This window comes from Piliocolobus tephrosceles, unplaced genomic scaffold, assembly GCF_002776525.5.
Source record: "Piliocolobus tephrosceles isolate RC106 unplaced genomic scaffold, ASM277652v3 unscaffolded_20669, whole genome shotgun sequence".
NCBI lineage: Eukaryota > Metazoa > Chordata > Mammalia > Primates > Cercopithecidae > Piliocolobus > Piliocolobus tephrosceles.
Window position 1 is genome coordinate 5022 of NW_022302831.1, and position 15707 is coordinate 20728.

The 15707-nt window shown below is 36.1% G+C and overlaps 1 pseudogene and 1 gene segment (V, D, J or C); both read left to right on the plus strand.

Moving 5' to 3' along the window:
- The first annotated feature begins 207 nt into the window (after positions 1-207).
- On the plus strand, positions 208-891 carry LOC113221111 (annotated as a pseudogene). The gene is made up of 2 exons (XR_003307708.1): positions 208-388; positions 492-891. The product of XR_003307708.1 is annotated as an immunoglobulin heavy variable 3-73-like (transcript).
- A 9971-nt stretch (positions 892-10862) lies between these two features.
- Positions 10863-11505, plus strand: LOC111531819. The segment is given in 2 exon segments: positions 10863-11001; positions 11105-11505. Coding segments are annotated over 2 exon segments (447 nt in total).
- The last annotated feature ends 4202 nt before the right edge of the window (positions 11506-15707 follow it).

Consider the following 15707-nt stretch of genomic DNA (forward strand, 5'->3'; position numbering starts at 1 on the left):
ATGAGGGGAAATACAGTGTGCAAATATGTAAAGATGAAATTAGATGACGACTGCTAAATGAATATCAAGGCACAATCACATATTATGAAACTATATTTTCCTGAATGATAGGATTACTACCAATCTCCCCCAGGACACCCTCATCTACTCTGTGCACAGCCCTCTCCTGAGGCGTCACACCCCTGAGCTTGGCGTATAGTAGGAGACATGCAAATAAGACCCCCCTTTTGGCTGATGAAAAGCAGCCCAGCCCTGACCCTGCAGCTCTGGGAGAGGAGACCCAGCCTTGGGATTCCCAGCCGTCTCCACTTGGTGATCGGCACTGAACACAGGAGACTCACCTTGGAGTTTGTACTGAGCTGGGTTTTCCTTGTTGCTATTTTAAAAGGTGATTCATGGAGAAATAGAGATGTTGAGTGTGAGGGGACATGAGTGAGAGAAACAGTGGCTATGTGTGGCAGTTTCTGATCAGAATGTCTCTGTGTTTGCAGGTGCCCAGTGTGAGGTGCAGCTGGTGGAGTCTGGGGAGGCCTGGTCCAGCCTGACGGGTCCCTGAGACTCTCCTGTGCAGCCTCTGGATTCACCTTCAGTGACTATGCTATGCACTGGGTCCGCCAGGCTTCTGGGAAAGGACTGGAGTGGGTTGGACGTATTAGAAGCAAATCTAAAAATTACGCAACAGGCTACGCTGCGTCGGTGAAAGGCAGATTCACCATCTCCAGAGACGATTCAAAGAACACGGCCTATCTGCAAATGAACAGCCTGAAAACCGAGGACATGGCTGTGTATTACTGTGCGAGAGACACAGTGAGGCGAGGTCAGTGTGAGCCCAGACACAAACCTCCCTGCAGGGGCGCGCGGGGCCACCAGGGGGCGCTCGGGACCCACTGAGGACGTGCAGCTCCCAGGAGCAGGTGCAGGGGGAGGTTTTCTTTGTCCTCAGCTGGAGAAGTCAGGTTTGTTTTCAGAACCCTGGAGTCTTACAGGTTGTTATATCTTTATACTGTTATTAGCATGTATTTATTATCATTGATATTTAAGTTTTAATAATTTTAAACCTTTTATGTAGCGCTATTTTTAAAAACTATTTACTTTCATTTGCAGTTATTCTTCCAGAGTTTCATTAACATCTATTGCTGTCAGCAACTACATAGCTATGGGAACATAAATTTACACCTGTAGACATAGGCCTAATACCACAAACCTGTGCATAAATGTATAGTGATTTATATTTAACATTATAATAAAATAATTTTTAAAATATGTCCTAAACGATCAAACTTATTGACGAACCTAATATAAGTTATTGGAGTAACGCATAATTGATTTCAAAAATTTTATATTGTTTATATTAATTAATATCTATTTCTTTACTTAAACATAGTATATTGGTCATTTCAAAATAGCTAAGATAAATTTCAAATAGCCTTGACGCAAAAATGAAAATATTTTGAGTTGATTAATATGCTAGTTATATTTAATTATTCCATATTGTATTAATATATCACAACATTGCTTTATACCTCATAAATATATACGACTGTAATTTATCAATTTTCAAGACAATTATTTAATCCATCCTAGGTCATGATCTTTTTTCGCCTATCCAGGTCTGATTGGATTGTCCTGAGAAACTCATCCACACGCCTGCCTCCTTCAGACTTCTGAGACCGGCTCCATGAAAGCACCCCGTGTGAGTCCGCACGACCCGGAGCCTCCCTCTCCTTGGATTAGGCCATCTCCTCGGGATCACAGGGCTATTCCTTATCCTCACCCCCTTGTTGTACCAAACAAGCAACATCACATTTTAACTCATCACGCTTTGTTTTAATTCCACCCCCCCAAAAAATCAAGGTAATAATTTTAGCAATACACATCACAAGCTTCTATGAATAAGTCCTTTCCCACGTCCTAAGGTTTCTTTTGAGGACTTTACATGTATCACACAGTTTAAATTTTTTTATGAAATGAGATACTAATATCTCCATATTGGAGATTGGTTTTCTAAGTCATTTCTGAAAATTAATTTTTCCAAGGGCCCATACAGATTCTATTAGAAATCCAAGATAAAATTTGAAATTTCAGCAGTAATATCTGTAGAAACAATGAGACTATATTGAACTTAGTACGTGTGCTCTCAAATATCCTTATTTCCCTAAAGGTTGTTCTCAGTTATTATTTTACACATGATATTTGTAATTAATACTAATAAGACAGGTTAAAATGTTATCTCAATTATTTAACGACTTTTGATAATAACAAAATACATGTTCCACATAGTTTTGACCCATTTGTTTTCTCTATGAAACATGTCTTTATTAACTTGTCAGATGTCACCCTTATCTTTCTGATTTCGGGGATTTAATTCTAGCAGGTATTGTTGAGTATATTTTATTAATTCATATTATATTGTTCACATTTTCAGTATGATTTCATTATTTGCGTTATTTACTGAATTTTAAACTACTTCTTATACAATGCTTTTTAATTTTTTATTTTCATGAGATGTAATTTCAATATAAGTAATAATGCATAGATTTGCAATGTACCATTACAGGATTTCTGGCAAATATAAACACACTTGTCCCCAACAGCCAAGGTCGGATGAAGAGGAGGCCCATCCCCCAGCACAAGTGGCCTTCTCTGTGCTTCCAGTCAGCTCCCACACTTAGCACAATGTTTTGATTTCTGCCACTGTAGATTAATTGTTAATGTTTTGATTTTCATATAAATGGATTCAATCATTATAGACCCCTTATCTGGTAAGGGGCTACTTTTGTTATTTTTGATGTTTATTTATGCTATTTCATATGTAAAATTGCATCTGTATATTTTCATTTATTCACTTAACAGACTACCTCTGATATATAATCTCAAAGCTTTGATATACATGGAGAAAGAGAGAGGGGGAGAGAGACAGAGAGAGAGAGAGAGAAATTTTATACTTGAGTCACTCCATTTAGCAATAAATGACAATAAGCTGATCCATTTTCCTGTCGATGCACTTTTCATTTGTTTCTGGTTTATTAACATCATAAACGAAGCTGCTGTAAATATTTTTTCTATTTATCTTTTCTCATTTTTCTTGAGAAAATATGTGGAAATATGCATTTCTTCATCATAAATATAAGCTTAATTTGTTCAGCTTCATGGAACTATAATTGAAAATGAAATTGTATATATTTGAGGTGCACCACTTGATATTTTGGTATAAACTGAGAAATTTTCACTATGACAAAGGAGTTGGAATGTCTATTACCTCACAGTTGCCATTTTTCTTCCTTTAAGTTATTATGTGTGTGTCCAGTGAGAACATCTGAGATCTGTCCCTTTACCAGAGATCAAGTTTGCAATACAGTGTTGATAGCTATAGTCCTGTTGCTTTACATTAGAACTCCTGAACCCATTCAACCTGCACAACTGAAAATGTATGCCCTTGACAAGCATCACTCTACTTCCCCTCCTCCCAGCCCTGGGAACCACTTTTCTACTCTCTGCTTCTAAGAATTTGAATATTTTAGATTCCACATATAAATTAGATAATGCAGCATTTGTCTTTCTCTCTCTGGCTTGTTCCAATTAGCATAATGTTCTCCAGGCCCATCCATATTGTTGGAAATGTTGTAATTTCCGTATTTTTAGAGGTCATGTAATAGTCCAATGTGTGTATATACATTTCCTTTATACACCTATTTACCTATGGTCATTAACTTTAAAAAATTCTAGGCCATTATGAATAATCTGGTAATGAACATATTTTTACTTACTGATTTTATTTCCTTTGAATACACAGTCAGAAGTGGGATCCCCAGATCACATAATAGTTTTACTTTCAATTTGTAAAATAACCTCTACTACCACTCCACTGAATAATTCCCTTTTCACCAGCCAACGGTTGGCATTTTGTTATCTTTTTTCTTTGTGATAATAGTCATGGTAACTAATGTGAGGTGATATCTCATTGTGGTTTTGATGTGGATTCCCCTGATGGTTAGTCACGTGGAGCACCTCTCCATGTCCTGCTGGCCATGTGTATGTCCTCCTCGAATACAATGTCTGTCCACAATTTTGCCCTCTTAAAAATCAGGTTACTTTTTGCTATTGTATGTGTTCTTTACACATTTAGATAGATCCCTTTGTCAAATATACAGATTGAAATAATTTACTTGTCTGTGATTTTAGTGTCAAATCCAAATAAATCACATTCCAGATCAATTCCAGGAAGCTTCTTTTTTCTCTATTTTCTTCTATGACTTTACAATTTTAGATATCATATTATATTCAAGACTTGAGTACATTTTTAGGTGATTTTTGTATATGATATGATATAAAGTCTCATTTTTTCTGCATATGGATGCCCAGTTTTTACCCCATTTGTTAAAAAGATGACCTTTTCCTCATTGTGTATTCTTGGAACACAAAATCTGGCAGAGACATCAAAGAGGAAAATCTTAGAGCAATATTCCTGATGATAGACCTAAAAGTCTTCAAGAAAATACTAGCAAATTGAATATAGCAGCATATTAAAAAGTTATTACATTATGATCAAGTAGATTTTACTCCTTTCATGCAAGGCTACTTCAACATACACAAATCAATGAAGGTGATTCACCACATAAGAAGAATCAAAAGCAAAAACTATATGATTAACTCAATCGATCCAGAGAAACTTTTGATAAGATTCAACATTCTTCATGATAAAAACCCTCAACAGACTAGACATCAAAGAAACTTACCTTAAAATGATAAGAGCCAAGTGTGACAAACCCACAGCTAACATCATACTGAATCAACAAAAGCTCAAAATATTCCCCTTCATAACTGGAACAAAACAAGTATACCCATTCTCACCACTCTTATTCAACATTTTATTGGATGTTCTAGCCACAGAAATCAGACAAGAGAAAGAAATAAAAGGTATCCACACAAGTAAATTAGAATTCAAAATGTCTCTTTTTGCTGTTGATAGGATCCTATGCATAGAAAATTCTGTAGACTCTGCCAAAAGAATACTAGAATTGATAAACAACTTTAGTATTGTTTCAGGATACAGAATAAATATACAAAAATCAGTAGTTTTTTGGACACCAACGACATCCAGACAGAGAGAAAAATAAATGACACAATCCCACTTACAACATCTACAAAAGAAAGAAATACCTAGGAATAAAGCTAACCAAGGAGATGAAAGATCTTTACAAGAAGAACTACAAAATACTGCAGAAAGAAATCAGAGAGGAAACAAATAAATTGAAAAAAAAAAAATTCCATGTTCATGGTATGAAAGAAATAATATGCAAAAATGGCAATATTATCCTTCAGTTTTTACAGATTCAATGTTATTACTATCAAAATACCAGTTTTATTCTTCAAGAAATATAAGAAAAGTATTCTAAAATTTTTATGTAACCAAAAAAGAACCAAAACAGCCAAAGTAATCCTCAGCCAAAAGAACAGTGCCAGAGACATCACATTATTTGACTTTAAACTCTACTATAAAGCCACACTAACAAAAACTGTTTGCTACTGGTACGAGAATAAACACATAGACCCATGAAATAGAATAGAAAACTCAGAAATAAAGCTGCACACGTACAACCATCTGTTTTTTTGACAACCCTGAAAAAAATAAACAGCAATGGGGAAAGGACAACCCAGTCAATAAATGGTGCTGGGATAACCTGCTAGCCATGTGCAGAAGATGGGAACTTGACTCCTAACTATCACCATATGAAAAGGAAAATTAACTCAAAATGGATGATAGCTTTAACTAAGACCTCAAACTACAAAAAAGCTAGGAAGACAACCTGGGAATACTCTTCTCTGCATTGGCCTTGTCAAAGAATTACTGGCTCTGAGACTTGTCTCTACACTACTACATCAGAGTGTTTTTCACATCATTTAACAAAATGTTGACCCCGTGAAATTCTCTACTTTTTCTATCATGTTTTGGTATTATATCTAAAATTTCTGAAGTTTAAAGGGAGCAAGATTTTTTCTCATGTGCCAAAGCTGATGCCATAATCCACAGATGCAGGTTAAACTCCCACTCTTTGAATGAAGAAATATCAACAAAATTTTGTGTAATTATACTCTTTTAGATAAACACTCTTCTTCTCTCATATATTTTATTTATTCATTTATTAATAACAGTATGTTTTTATAAATATTTAATACTTTAGTCAAAATCGAATTCCATGTTATTTATTATATTATTCAAATTTTTCTAGCTCTTTGGAAATTGGCAGCTTCTTCAAGTTGCCGCCTTCATCTTTCTGAAATATCCCATTTTGTGTGTGTTTTTTGCCTTTTTCCGTTTTTAATAATTATGTGGGGTACATATTTGTTACATAAATATATTTCATAGTGATGAAGTCTGAGTTTTTAAAGTAAGCTCACTAGATATAGTACCTTGAAACCATTAAGTGATTATTGATCTCATTCTCAAGTCTTATGAGCCTCCCAGGTCTATTATTCTCCTCTCTGTGCCTGTGTGTACCCATTATTTAGCTGCTACTGATAAGTAAGAAAAAGACATATTTGGCTTTCTGTTTATGAGTTGTTAGACTTAAGACAATGACCTCCAGTTCCATCCATATTGCTGTCAGAGATACAATTTCATGCTTTTTATGATGACATTATTTTTCATCATGTATATATTCCACATTCTCCTTATCCAATTATCCATTACTAGACACTTAGGTTAACTCTATATCTTTGTTATTGTAAATAGTGGTGCAATGAACATGTGAGTGCAGGCATATTTTGACACGATTTATTTTCTGGGGTACATATCATGGAGTGAGATTGCTGTTTGAATAGATCTACTTTTAATTTATAAGCCTTTACAATTTTTTTCCTTTTTAAGCTTTTAAATAATTATGTGGGGTACAGTTTTAAATAATTATGTGGGGCACATTAGTGCATAGGTTGCACAAATTTACATTATCAACAATAGTGTGTAAATGTGTTTTCTCTGAATTCTCATCCATATCTATAATTTTTTGACTTCATAATAATAGGCACTTTGACTGATGTAAAGTTGTTTTCATTTATCTGATTATTAGTGTTGTTCAGCTTTTTATTTCCATGTGCTTTTTGGCCATTTGAATATCTTCTTCACAAAATGTCTGTTGATGTCTTTTGCCCACATTTTAATGGTGTAATTTATTTATTTGTTGTTGTTGCTGAGTTGTTTGCATTCTTGTTAGATTCTAGATGTTAGTTCTTTATTGCATAGTAATAGAATAAATCTAAAAATCAATTGCAAAAAAAAAAAACTGTTGAAACTATAAAAATATGAAGCAATTAACATCACAATTTTGACTAATCATTGGCTCACCAATAAAATTAAGATATCAATTTTTAAAAATACAAAGAAAAATGAAGACACAGCATACCAAACCCTCTGAGATATAGCAAGAGCAACACTAAGAGAGAAGCTTATACTTGTAAATGTCTACTAAAAAACAGAAAGATTGCAAACTAGCAATCTATTGATTTACTTCAAGGAACTAGATAAATTAGAACAAACCAACCACAGAGCTAGAAGAAGAAAATAAGTAAAGATCATAGCAGAATTGAAAAAGATTGAAACGAAAAAGCAAAACATAAGGAATCAACAAAACAAAATGTGATTATTTTAAAAGATGAACACAATTGATATCAGATAAATGAAAACAACTTTACATCAGTCAAAGTGCCTGAAGAAGATTCTAGTAAGCACAAGCAGAAATGATAAAGCTGGTAGTACAACTGACTCCACAGAAATACAAAAGATTATCAAAACATACTGAATATCTCTGTGGTCACAAACTAGAAAATCTAGAGGAAATCAGTAAGTTTCTGGAAATATTCAACCTCCCCAAATTGAACCAGGAAGGAAAAGAAATCCTAAATAGACCAATAAGAGTAATAAGCTTGAATCAGAAATTGAAAATCTCCCAACCCCAAAAGCCCAGAACCAGATAAATTCAAGGTCTAATTTTACCAGATGTACCATTCTTACTGGAAATATTCCAAAAGATTAAAGAGAAGAGATTCTTTCCCGGCTTGGGCTAAAAAACTCATATCACCTGATACCAAAATCAGGCAAGGATACAACTACAAAAACAAAAAGCTACAGGGAAATGTCCCTAATGAACATAGATTCAAAATGGTAAACAAAATACTAGCTAACTGAAAACAACAGCACAATAAAAAGATAATACATCATGACCAATTGGGTTTTATTCCAGGAATGCAAAGCTTGTTTCAAATAGACACATCAATAAATATGATTCAACATATAACGTAATTAAAAACAAAAAACATAAGACTGTATCAATGGATGCAAAAAAGTCATTCAAAAAAATGCAACATCCCTTCGTGAAAAATTCCTCATTTAGCATCAGAGAAACCTACCTCAAAATCATAAAAGCCACATACAAAAACCAACAAAAATTCTTAAAGATATCAATAGAACAGGGATCTTCTTAAATTTTGTAAAAACCTCTGAAACCGATTTATTCAATATGCTGGACTTGGAAGTGACTAAATGAATGACTTTAACTGGAAAAAAAAGCCACATACAGCAAAACAACATCATACAGAATGAGAAAAAGTTGCAAAAATATTCCTGAAGAACGTGAACAAGAATGCACACTTTTACCACTCCTATTCGACATGTTACTGAAAGTCCTAACCAGAATAATCAGAAAAGAAAAAGGAAACGTACGTTTCAAGTTTCACGCTAAGGAATCGAGGAATGGAGTACCCAGAGACTCATTTTTTTATCTATGAATAACCTCCAAATCCCTGGCATATCCCATGGAATGCAGGATTTACAGGTGATTGAGGCTCTCTGTTTTGGGTTAAATGGAAGTTGCTAGGTGGAGGGTGTTAAGTAAAAATTACAACATAAGCTGCATGCTTTGTGTCAAATGGCTGTAGTTTTCTTGTCCAGCCTGCTGTTCCTGAGCCACACTGTAGGAAAGTCCTCAGTAAACTCTATGTCTTGTTCACTGATCTGGGTTTATTTCCTTGGCCTGTTGTACATGATGCTAGTTCTATAGGGGTCAATATTGGTCTGGCCTGACACCCAGTGAACCTGGAAAAACATCAAAAAGATCACATGATCACCCAGAAAATGGAATCTGAAAAGAGGAGACCCCTGCAGAAACCCTGTGCAGGCTGTTAATTTCTATGTAGGGCCCAACAGCTGCTATCCATGATGGATGGGGCCCAGTGCGTGAGTACGGGGATCCTACCAAAATAACAGAAGTCCTGGAAGAAGCACTTCAGTACGTGCATCTTGCAAAGTGAAAGTCTGATGCCCAAGAGGTTGCATTTTCAGGTGGTTGGTTCCTCCTGACTCCACTCTGAGCAGCCACTGAGACAGACCTCACCGTGTAGGCTACAGTGTGTCAGTCATAAGAAGAGCTACTCCTAGAAAAACATGCCAGACCAGCTCAGGCTAATCAGAGACCTTTCTGTCCTGCCTGTGGAAGCTGAATGGAGATTTGGGGACCGCGGCTTGTTGAGCAGCACATTTGAAGGATTTCTGACCATACGCGAATTAGTTAGGGCTATGATGACTAAATTGTCATGGGACCCTAAGACCTAGTTCCCATGAAGAATTCTAGGGGGAAGAGGATGAAGATTGGGATAAGTCCATGGGAGTTCCTGTCCTCTCTACACATCTGCTGGCTACCACCAAGGTAAAAACGGGCCAAATGCACCAGCAGAGACTAGCCCCCGAAGACGTTTCCCCACCTGAAATAAGGAAGCACACCACGATGTGGGATTCCACCACTGCGGAATTGCTGACACTTAGAAATGCACTCAGACAGAAGTAGAGAGAGTTGATCGCAGGATGGCTTCTTCATCTGTGAGGCATGGGGGAGGAGGGCATTATACTCGCAGAACTCAACATTAGTAAACTGACATCCATCACAAACCATCTGGGCCTGAGGCAGCACCTCGATGGTGTCAGTGATGGAGATTGGACCGTCCCCCTCCTTAGCTGGGGGGTTACAGGCTGCAGGGGACCATGGTGAAATGAGGGAGATGTCCAGTTTACTTGTGTGTTGTCACATTGCTAGAAAGAAATACCTGAAACTGAGCAATTCATGTAGAAAATAGGTTTAATGTACTCATGATTCTGCCGGCTGTACAGGAAGCCTGATGATAAATCTGCTCACTTTCAGGAGAGGCCTCAGGATATTTACAATGACAGTGAAAGGCAAAAGGGGAGCAGACACTTCATATGGTGTGAGCAGGAGCAAAGAAAGAGTGAGCGTGGAGCCGCTCCACACTGTTAAACAACCAAAGCTCATGCGAACTCATTTACTATCATAGCAAGGGGATGGTGCTAACCATTAATTATAAATCCACCACCATGATAAAACCACCAGGCCCCACCTCAAAAGTTAGAGAAGCAAAATCACATAAAGTTGTTATGACAGGCATGTCCCACATCGCCCTGGAGCTGTCTCAGGGGAGCAGTCTCCTCCAGTGTTCAGAGGCACAGGCACAAACAATAGGGCTAACTCTGGCCAGATGTGTGATATTGGACACACTGCACAACTGCTCTATTCCGTATGTAATTTATCTTCTTTAAAGTGTAACACTGACACTTCAATTAATATATTCTGCAAATATGTAAAAGTAAAAAAAGATGATGATTGTTAAATGATTATCAAGGCACAGTCACATAATCTGAATTTATACTTTCCTGAGAGATAGGATTAGCGCCCATGTTTTCCAGGACACTGTCATCCGCTCTGGACACTGCCCTCTCCTCTCAGGCGTCCCATCCCAGAGCTTCCTATATAGTAGAAGCCATGCAAATAGGGCCCTCCCTCAGCTGATGAAAACCACCCAGCCCTGACCCTGCAGCTCTGAGAGCAGAGCCCAGCCCCCGAATTCTCAGGTGTTTTCATTTGGTGATCAGCGGCAAACACAGAAGACTCACCATGGAGTTTGTCCTGAGCTGGGTTTTCCTTGCTGCTATTTTAAAAGGTGATTTATGGAGAACTAGAGACGTTGAGTGTGAGTGGACATGAGTGAGAGAAACAGTGGATATGTGTGGCAGTTTCTGACCAGGGTGTCTCTGTGTTTGCAGGTGTCCAGTGTGAGGTGCAGCTGGTGGAGTCTGGGGGAGGCTTGGTCCAGCCTGAGGGGTCCCTGAGACTCTCCTGTGCAGCCTCTGGATTCACCTTCAGTGACCACTACATGAGCTGGGTCCGCCGGGCTCCAGGGAAGGGGCTGGAGTGGGTCGGCCATATTAAAAACAAAGCTAACAGTTACACGACAGAATACGCCGCGTCTGTGAAAGGCAGATTCACCATCTCAAGGGATGATTCAAAGAACACACTGTACTTGCAAATGAACAACCTGAAAACCGAGGACACAGCCGTGTATTACTGTGCTAGAGACACAGTGAGGCGAGGTCAGTGTGAGCCCAGACACAAACCTCCCTGCAGGGGCGCGCGGGGCCACCAGGGGGCGCTCCGGACCCACTGAGGACGGGGCCGGTCCCAGGAGCAGGTGCAGGGCGAGGTTTCCTTTCTCAGCTGCTGGAGGCGGGTTTGTTTTTTCAGGACTCTGGAGCCGATAAGGTTGTAATATTTTGTTATGATTATTTGTCATGTTTTTATTGATATTTCTGTTTTAGTAATTTTTACATTTATATGTAGGGGTATTTTTTTGGTAGTTTGCTTTTATATTTTACGAAATACACTTTACATATCTATACACATATGTTATACATATGTATTAAATATATTTCTATTTTTATATTTTACAGAACATTCCATCTTAGTGGATATAATACAGTCCTATCCTTTCTAAACAGCTCCATAATATGTACCATAGTTTATCTTACCTCATTGATGAATATTCAGGTGGTTTTCAATTTTCTCCAGGGTATAAAACTAGATTTACAAAATATATACCTAGAGTATTGTGAATGATAATCTCAAATGACTTTCAAAAGTATTGGTATATGTTCTGAGCAGCAGCGTAAAGGAGCCTATATTTTTGCCAATGCGTGGTAGTATTGGATTGTAAGATGGTATCTCGATATCTCAATGTGCATTACCTTAAATGCTGATGAAATTGAGATTCTTTTCCTATGTATATTCAACATTCACATTGTCTCTGCTGTGAAATGCTTGTTCATGTTTTCTACCCATTTTTCTACTGAGCTGTCTTTTTTTATTGAGTTGCAGAGCTCTTTATGTAGTCTGAATACTAAGCCTTTGTCAACTATAAGTGTTACAATGTCTTCTTCCATATTTTGGCATCTTTTCACTTCTTCATAGTATCTTTTGATAATCAGAAGCTCTTTAATTTAACATAATCAAATGTATTAATCTTTTCCTTTATGGCTAGTACATCTGAGGTCATATTAAAGAAATGTTTTCCTACTTTGAGGTCAGAAAGATATTTTCTCATATTTTTTTCTAGAATTTCTATAGTTTTGCCTTTAACATTTAAGTTCAGAATCTATTTGGATTTGATTTTTTATATGGGTATGTCCAACTAGATAATCAGTTCCAGAACTAACAAAAGTTCTTCCTTTCTCTATCAATCAAAACACTTCAATTCATATGAAATGCAAATGATTCACTCATTATGTTGTTAAATTTTGATAACACATCAAATGTTTGTAAAATTTGGGGTCAATAGTTATTGTTGGCAGAAGAGTAAATTAGCATAATTTTAGTGGTGAACAATTTGGCAATTTCTCAGAATTACAAATGACCCATTTCTACTTCTAGGAATTTAGCCTACAGATGCAATCTCAAATATGCCCAGAGGCTTATTTACAAAGATTTTCATTTTAGTGTTGTTTGAGCATTCACTGATGTAGGGGTATTTTTAAAAAATACTTAACTCAAGAAATAATTATTCCTAATAATTTGCACTTATTCTTCTAAAGTTTTGTTAACATTGATTGATATCAGCAACTACATAGCTATGCGACATGAATTTACACCGGTAAACATATGTGTAAATACATGAAACTATGCATACATATGTAGTCATTTATATCTAACATTATATTTAACATTATAAAATAATTGAAATTAATTGAATTAAATTAAAATAATTAAACTTAACGATGAACTAAATATAAATTAGAGTAATCCATAATTGATTTCAATCATTCTCTATGGTTTACATAAATCGATGTCTATTTGTAAGCTTAAATATTGTGTATTGGTCATTTTAAAACAGCCAAGAACAAATTTCAAATGTTCTTGTCACCAAAAAATGATAAGTATTTGAGGACTTGAGATGATATATATGTCAATTAGCTCAATTCGATTATTCCATATTGCATTTATAAGTCATAACATAGCTTTGTACCCCACCAATATATGGGGAACAACGAAAATTTCTCAATTTCCAATGAAATTTTAATTATATATTTTTTAATCTGATGTCTCTCCTTGGATTAGGCCATCTCATCAGGATTACAGGGCTGTTCAGTTTTCTCAACATACTGTTGTAACAGATAAGCACAAAACAATTTCTTTATGCTTTGCTTTAGTTTTTCAAGACAACATAATAATTTTTACAATAAACATATTACAACCTGCTGTACATGAGATGCTTCTTATTCCTCAAGGTTTCTATTCAGAACTTTTTATGTAATTACATATTTTCAATTTTTTTTCTGACATGGAATGCCAACGCCTCTCTATTACAGATTATTCTTTTAATTTATCCCTTAAAAATAATTTTCCCAAGTCCCACTCAAAACCAGGGTATCATCAGAACTTTGAGGTATAAGAGTTGGACCAGCATTGAGAATACATTCAGTTTAGTTCACGTGCTCTCAAATATCCTTTTTTTCTTTAAAAGTTGTTCTCAGTTGTAATACTACACAAAATATTAACAATTTGTATGAATGACACAGGTTAAATATTGTATAAATCATTTAATGACATATGATTGGAAAAAACTACATGTCCTATCTGTCTTGACTATTTTTTCTTCTCTATGAAATGTATGCTAATTAATTGTTAAGTTTCTGGTGTTATCATTACCTTTTCTTATTTCTGGGATTTAATTTTAGGAGGTATACTGAAATCCATTTTATTAATTCATATAATAATGTTCATATTTTGGATAGGGCTTTGATATTTATTGTATTATTTACTGAATTTTAAACTATTCTACATTTTTTATTTTTTTTGTTTTTAATGAGATAAAATTTACATATAAGAAAAAATGCATACATCTGAAATGTGTCACTAGAGAGTTTCTGGCAAATGTGAATACCCTTGTCCCGAACACCTGAGGCAGCCTGAAGAGCAAGTCCATCCCCCCAACATGTGTCTTTTTCCTGCCTGCAGTCAACACCTACATGGGGAAATGTTTTGATTTCTGACACTATAGACCCATTTTTTTCTGTGTTCCCAACACAAAGAAAACATTTCACATGATGGATATATTAATTATCCTTATCTGACCCCTACACACTGTTTCAAAACATTGCTATGTTTTGAATATTTACAATCATTATTTATTAAAATTATATTAGAAAACACAAAATTCATTGGAAGTAACATAAATGGAGGCTTTGGAATAGACCTGGAGATAACGGGAGGGTATGGAATACACTACAGGCCTAGCATTCAATGGCAAGGGGAGCTCCCATTGGCTTTTTGTATTTGTAGCACTGAATAAATCTAACATTTATCAAAGCTTCCCTCTACAATAGAGTCCTGAGGTCTAGGGAGGTCTTGCAGATAGTCAGATATGCAGAGGGAAGAAGCAGGAGTAGAGGGTTGCTGGCCCATTTAACAATAGTTGGAATGATAATTATGCATGTAGAGAAGCCAACATTGATTTAAATAAGTTGCATCACTGAATGACATGAAAAAAAAATCCAAGGGAAATCTTTAAATAAAATTGATAGTGAAACTATTTTGGGTGAAGAAATGTTCACTGAAGTTAAGTGAGCCATTAAAGCTGTTAAGAACTACAGTAACCACTGGATTGGATTCAGCTTTGTCTGAATTCAGGGTGATTATTACTGGCTCAGGCAGGGGTCAGAAATCAAGATGGATAGGTGGTATCAAGCCGAAAAACCCAGGGGCCAGAAAGATTCACAGCCCAATTTTTTCAGATGCACAAAGAAGTGTTTCTACCAATCCTAGTGTAACTATTTCCCAAAAATGAGGATAAAGGACTCCTCCCTAAGTTATTCTGTGAGATCAGCATTATTCTGATAACAAAACCTAGCACAGACTTAATTTAAAAAGAAAACTTTAGGCCAGTATACCTGATGCAAAAATGCTCAATGAAATACTCACAAACTGAACACAGCAGTACATCAAAAAGCCTCATCTACCAACACTTTGTTCCTGGGATGCAAGGTTGGTTCAATATATACAAATCAGTAAATGTGATTCATCATATAAACAGAATGAAAAACAAAAACCATGTTAACCATAGGCACAGAAAAGGTTTTGAATGAACTTTAACATTCTTTCATGTTAAAAACCATCAACTAGGCATGAAGGAACACACCTCAAAATAATAAGGGCCATCTTTGACGAACTCACAGCCAACATTATACTGACTGGGCAAAAGCTGGAAGCGTTTTCCCCTGAAAACTGGAACAAGAAAAGGACACCCACTCTAACCACTCCTGTTCATCATTGTCATGGAAGTCCCAGCCGGAGCATGTAGACAAGAGAAAAAAGCAT